General features: G+C 40.6%; 1 protein-coding gene across 1 annotated transcript; it reads left to right on the top strand.

Annotated features, from left to right (window-relative positions):
• Nucleotides 1–3947: 3947 nt before the first annotated feature.
• LOC120526763 (zona pellucida sperm-binding protein 3-like) lies at nt 3948–6366 on the top strand. The gene is made up of 9 exons (XM_039749914.1): nt 3948–4333; nt 4654–4772; nt 4897–5000; nt 5125–5290; nt 5365–5485; nt 5595–5686; nt 5758–5867; nt 5948–6061; nt 6248–6366. Exons 1-9 carry the CDS (start codon nt 3986–3988, stop codon nt 6349–6351), a joined length of 1278 nt encoding a protein of 425 aa, XP_039605848.1. The 5' UTR covers nt 3948–3985; the 3' UTR covers nt 6352–6366.
• The last annotated feature ends 397 nt before the right edge of the window (nt 6367–6763 follow it).

The following is a 6763-nucleotide window of genomic DNA, read 5'->3' as shown; positions in this document are numbered from 1 at the left end:
CCATGTGCACACACTTATTTTCTTCTCTCTCTGGTTTGTTGCCTGTGTGTGTATCCTGTGCCCGCCATGGTGTTTCTGCTGCTTATACCGTTTTGTCTGCATTGGTGATGATTGGTTCTGGTGTTGAGTGCGTAATTGTTATAGAACATGTTTTAAAAACGATCATATCTGACTAAATAGCCAGTGTTAGGCTTCCTCTAAGGAACAAGAATGATTTTTATTTACTGTTTTAGAAGTGAAGAGCCAAAATTAGGAGTAAACTATGTACAGTACTACGTTTTGAGTGGATAGACATTAGGTTTTCTATTAGGGATAGTTTTCTCATTGAATTGCTACAATTACATTTTCTTTTTGAAATAATACTGCCTTTTCAATGTTTTCATTTTTTTGCTTGTTACTTTTTGAAAATCTTTGTTTTCTACTAAAATACATGGATGGTGTTGTAGTGGGGTGGTGGTTAGTTAAAAGACCATATTTTATACCCCCCCCCCTTTGTTGTTTATATGAAATTGTAAAATATGACTGTAAGTGCAATGTTAAAATAACAATATAATTGCATTGAAAGCCTCCTGAAATTATTTTGAGTGAATATTTGTTCCTGCCCCACTCAGGTAATTATTTAAGCAATATATGTGCCCCTCGAAGAGATAAAGTTTAGAAAAGCAGGTCAAAATAAATCAGCAGCCAAATGATCAGAGCATCACTTCAGCCAAGTAACATAATAATAATAATAATGAACCCCCAAGTTTTCAAGTAGGAAGCCAAATGGCCGGTCATGAGAGCTGGCATGTTGGGCTTAAAGTTCAAGATCACTCTGAAGAGCACAAAACTGCTGTTAATGGAGAGAGTTCCTCAGCAGAAGTGACAGACCATTTGGTGAGGTTTGTTTCATTATGTTTCCAAATGTGCCATTTTTAAAAAGCAATGAGGACTTCTCCTAAGTTATAATGGATGTAGTGTTCATCATTTCTACTTCAGGTGTTGAAACGACAGTGCATTAGAAAAAAAAGTACATTTTAAAATGGTGTATTACAGAAGCTAACACCTACCACTCATCACTTTTATTTTGCAAAAAACTGCTAACAGCCTATAAGGATTCCTGGGGGGGACGGGGGGAGAGAGGGTGTCCAGAGTTCTCATCCCTTGACGTTCCCTAAACAACTCCCTCCTTATCCATAGTATGAAAGTTGGAGTTTGGTCAGAAAAGGGTATGCGCTGCTTGAGTTACATGAATGGTGCCCATTGATGTCTTTAGTGTACATTTGGGGGGCTGGTGGGGATGGATTCCAGAGAGCACACCGCTTCAGTAATATGAACAGCACCCCAAGGGGTCCACGGCGCACACCTTTAAACTTTCAGAAATGGTGCCCTAGGCGGCCGCCTATGTTGGCAAATGGATTGATCGGCTCTGCCAAACATATTGTATTATTACTAGTTGCACTGTGCATGCATGTGCATCAGTTGTTTAGTGAGTGACAGCTATTGATTGGAGAGATTTAGCATGTGCATAGCATACAATCAACTGATAAGAACAGAGGTTGTAGGTATACAATATTTTAGTTTTAATCAAGCTAAAGTTTAGTAGGTTTGGCACAGCTGAGTTTGAAGAGTAGTAGTGCAGAGCTGTCATTCCTCTCTCACAGTGACAGGGTCTCTATGGTGCTTGCATGTTCTCCCAGTGTATTCGTGGATTGATTTTCATCAGTAAGTGTGTTTAAGTGCATATGATTACCTGTTTTAACAGTGAATACTAGAAATGTGTTCGTTAAACATTTCAATTAACAAAATGTGCTGTTAATTATAAATTGCATCTATGCCCTTTATCCATCCACAACCCAAGCCCCCTAAGCTTTGCGATATGAATACTGGCTGCTGTCCACACCATAGCAAGCTTTTTAAAAATATCTGTTTGAAAATAACTGGGTTAAAACTAAAGAGACATTTTATTTATAGGTTTCAGTTACTGGATTGCATGCAGCACACACTTTTCTGACAGGCTATGCAACTGAGCCCCACACCAGACCACCAAGTGTGCTTCTCACCTCACACCCAGTGCTGTTGCTGCGATAATCTCTAGCTCCCCGTTACCCCTAACTGGGCAGATTAAATTTATACTTCAGCACATGCAGGACTAAATGTACAATATATTTAGAATGTCTGCTCAGTTCTAGTCAGTAGATTTTACGCTGCTGTTTGTACTTAATCTCTCATTTGCTAGCTGTGACTTAGATGGTTGGTGCACATTAACAAGTGGCAGGAACAGGGCTTGGTGTACTAGTCGCAAAGGAGGTGCCAAGCAGAGTGCCATTTATTCACTATGGATGATGTGGGCACAGACAATCCTGAACAAGTCATACTCAACGCATACGGAGTGTGTTATGAGTGCATTATCTGTACAATAAGCAGAGCCACTGTCTGAGCAAATCTCTATCACATGTTACATGCGGCTCCGTTACTAAATGTTTAATAAATAAAATATGATAGCTATCTTTTTGATAAAGTAAACAAAACATTAAAACACTTCTTCTTTCAAATCAGTTAAGCCAAACTCTGAACACAGTCGAATGTTATGCCATGTGCACACTTTCTAACTTGTTCCAAAAATATAACAACATTCATATTTTTCCACAATTACAATTGGCAGAAAAACTACAAAAAGCAATATTTTCTGATAGTTACATTTCACTAATGATTGTTGTGTACTTTTTTGTAATTTTGAAGTTTTAAATGTGTCACTGTGGAATTTATGTTATACCAGTAACGGCGCACTGCATGATAATGTGTAGTGAATACGAATTGTAATAGGAGTAAAGTGTATTTTTTATGCCTAGTCAATAAATGATTAATAAACTTACCGATTGAAATTGAAAAAGAGTATAATTTTTTCGTCTCTTTATTTATATTGTTTGCACTCGATATTTCAGAAGTAGAAAGCGGTGAAGGAGCGTCCGTAGACTTCCATGGAGTTTGATGATAGGAAGTCAACTTGGTGCAGTTGAGCAAACCGCTGCTTAAAGACTCGCGATCGCGCACGATTTGAAGTTGTTTGTATTGACACTTAAAGCACCACAAAATGTTCTATTAAAGTGATCTCACAGGCACATCGATGACAAATCTTTAGCTATATTGCGGTTTTAAACATCAGTGGCAACATACAAGCGTAGGTGTGTGAATGGCGTGTCAGTAACATCCACGAGCTTGTGTGGACCGCAAGTGTAAAAGAAGAAGAAGACTGTGTTTCCAAGGTTGAGAACCCCTGCCCTAATATGAAGCTTGGCCATTTTGCTCTTTTAACTGGTTGTACCTCATTGCAAACGGGTGCCTGATACATTATGAACTGAACTTAAAAGCTTTTGATTTTGGTAGTTACCTTTTTTTCGAGCGCTCTTCTTTAATTAAATTTAATTTAATTGTATTTTGGATAACATTACCGGCAAATGCACATGTGAAGACACAAGCATCCCTTGAGATAATCGCTAGTTCGCTACCGGTATTTCCTGCATTTGGGCCGGTGCTCCCAGGACCCGCTGGCCAATTTGTCCATGTAGTTAATCCCGCCCTGCGTTTAAGACTTGAACATTACTGAAATCGATCAATAATAATAATAATAAGAAGAAGAATTATGACGATGATTATTATAAAAGCAATAACATGTACTGCTTTTTTACTTCACAATAGTAACCCTTCTAGTCATAATTTTAAAAGGCAGGGTTGTTTACTTCCAACAGACAAACAGTGTGACATTGCGTTAATAGACGTTAATTGACATTAATCGTAAATAGGTAAATGAATTTTAAAAAAGCCAAAACGCCCCCTTCTACTCGCCCGACTCCTCCGCCAGTTTCCCGCTCATCAGCGCTGACTTCAGACAGGTGCGCGCACACGTGCTTATGAAGCGCGCGGCCGCGGCGCGTTACCTGACGGTATAAGAGGGCCAGGGTGGCTGGCTCATTTTATCGTTCTTTGAAGTTTCTGGATTCCCATCATGGGTTGTAAAATGAGGTATCAGTTCCCACTTCTCGGGTTTTGGCTGCTTACTTTGTGTTTTGATGATATTTCTGGTTTCTGGAGGTCTGGCTTTCCTCCAAAAACCCACAAGGCTGTAGTAATACAAAAAAAGAGTGCCGCACAGCAAAGAGCGGGGTCGCCAGAAACGGTATCTGCACAATGCACGGAGTGGAATGTTGTTGTGACCATCAACCCTGATTTGCTGGGCATTCAGCATCCTGTCCAGGCGTCCGATTTGACAATAGGAGGATGTGGAGTGACCAGCCAAACGCCAACGGCCTTTGTGATTGAGGCTCCGCTTCAGGGATGTGGCAGTACCATTACGGTGAGCTTTGGTGTTGATGATAGTAATTACTGATTAACAGCTAGCTGGTGACATTACATGACTTGTTTACTTTTGTTTCAGTGTTTATTTTCAAATGCCAAATTAACAGATGGTACAAGAAGTTGATATTTTTACCATATAAGCCTGTTGGGTTGATTACATGATACCCATTCCTGCCCAATTTTAACCAGGCTGCTTAAGTTTTACACTTCACCAGGTTCATAAAACTCTGTGCCAGCATTGGCAAGAAACTAGTTGCAGAAGGTGTACTGAAGTACTACATCACTTGACATGTTGCTTGTGGTGTGGCTTTTTTCTAGATGCTTGCTGATGAAATAGTGTACACCTTCTCCCTTGACTACATCCCCTCTCCTATTCCTGGGATTCCCATTATACGAACCAACCCAGCTGTGGTGCAGATTGAATGCCATTACCCCAGGTGAGATGCTTTTCTTTATTCTGCAATTTGGCCTTGCAGATCTGCCTAAAATGCCAGGCTTTTCAAAGATTAGCTAAACTTTTTTTTTTTGGCTGTCTTCCTAATGGCTTTTTCTCCCTTGTAGAAACCACAATGTAAGCAGTAATTCATTGAATCCCACTTGGGTCCCATATACCTCCACCATATCTGCTCAGGATGTTTTGGGGTTCTCTCTGGTTATAATGAACAGTAAGGCATTTGTAGTGTTTGGGGGTTTTGCTCTCCTCAACCCCAGCATTTTTTGGCTTTGAATCCTTGTACTGTCTGCAGGATGACCTTGACAATATGGTCTAAGGCAATGCTTTCTCTACAGGTGACTGGAGTGGACCAAGTTCCTCCAACATTTTCTATCTAGGTGACCTCATCAACCTGCAGGCCTCTGTCGACAGCACTAACCATGTGCCTCTGCAGCTCTTTGTGGACAAATGTGTGGCTTCAGATGGTTCTGCCCAAACATACACCTTCATTGGCAATAATGGGTGAGGAATCTAGACCCGACACTTGTCCAAGGCAAATGCCTTTCTTACAGCTGTGATCTCCTCCTGTTTTGCAGGTGCTTTACAGACAGCAAAGTGACTGGGTCCAATTCCCAGTTCCTCACTCCCAGGGTTGCTCCATCTACCCTCCAGTTTGAGCTTGATGCTTTCAGATTCTATGGTGTGGCTACAAGCTCAGTAAGTTGGCTTAATATTGGTGTCCAAGTAACCACCTAGTACACTTGACTACATCAGATGTACGAAGTGGCTTCTGAGTTGCGTGCTTAGATTTCTTGTATGCTTTCAGGTCTTCATTACTTGTCGTCTGAAAGTGATTTTGGCTTCCCAGGCCATTGACTCCTTGAACAAGGCCTGCACCTACAGAACTGGACTGAGCCAGTAAGTTAATGCAGAGTTCTCTCATTGAGAATGAGAGCCCAAATGATTCTAATAGACCTGCTTTCCTAAAGGTGGACCTCTGTAGATGGCAGTAACCAGGTATGTAGTTGCTGTGATACCAATTGTGCTACTGGCCAAAAAAGGAGGCTTGAGATGGCAAGACGAAGACCAGGGAGGAGTGGTAGGTATTTACTGCAAGTAGCTGTTGGAGAGAGTCCATTTTGTACATTAATAGCCAAAGGTGTCCTACCCCCCCTCTAGTAAAAACCATGCCAGTTGAATGGGAGAAGACCCTTGTGGTTGGCCCATTATATCTGGAAGGGAAGCCTCAACCTGCTGTATCTGAACATCTGACTTCTACAGAAAGACCATCTGGTAAGGACTTAAAGCTTCATGCAAAATAACAAATTCAAGAGAAGTTGTGATGTAGATGGTATTAGACTAAAAACAGGGTTACATCACTCCCCAGCCAAGACTAACTAGAATAACAATCTAGCCATGGCAGGCTACTCATCCACATGTGTGCCAGAACCTTCCATCTACAGTGGTTTTCTTTTACAGGTTCCTTTGTGCTGGTCCTGGGTTCAATGCTGGTTGTATTGGCTTTGGCATGTTCAGCTTTTCTTCTGTTCCTTTTGTACCAGAAACCTCAAATTTCTAATTAAAATGAGTGGATCATATTTTTGTCTCTGGTCTTTTTTTTGTTAAAGATTAGGAGTGGTTTAAAGACCGTGAGTATTTAAACTAGGATAATCCTGGTATGTTCAGGCCAGAAATGTTTTTTAAAAAGGACAACTGGCAAAACTCTGCCTGTGCTCCATGGGTTAGGGGGTTTTTGTTGAAGCTCCTGGCTTTTCCAAGCTTGGGTGAGATGTATTAAACTGCCCCTTTCCTATGCTGTGTGTTAAATTTTAATCCTAATACTGTAAATAGTGAATTTTATTTTTTGAAAAGTTGCCTCTTCTGCTGAAGATTACCTGTGGGGTGTGGTTTTTTGCACAGTCAAGTTCTGTAAAATATCTACCTTTAAAATATCATACTTTACTGATGCATTACATTTTATACTGAATTTTTACT

Source organism: Polypterus senegalus, chromosome 3, assembly GCF_016835505.1.
Source record: "Polypterus senegalus isolate Bchr_013 chromosome 3, ASM1683550v1, whole genome shotgun sequence".
Classification (NCBI taxonomy): Eukaryota; Metazoa; Chordata; class Cladistia; order Polypteriformes; family Polypteridae; genus Polypterus; species Polypterus senegalus.
Note: the sequence above shows the minus strand (reverse complement) of the source record. Positions and strands in the feature narration are given on the sequence as shown.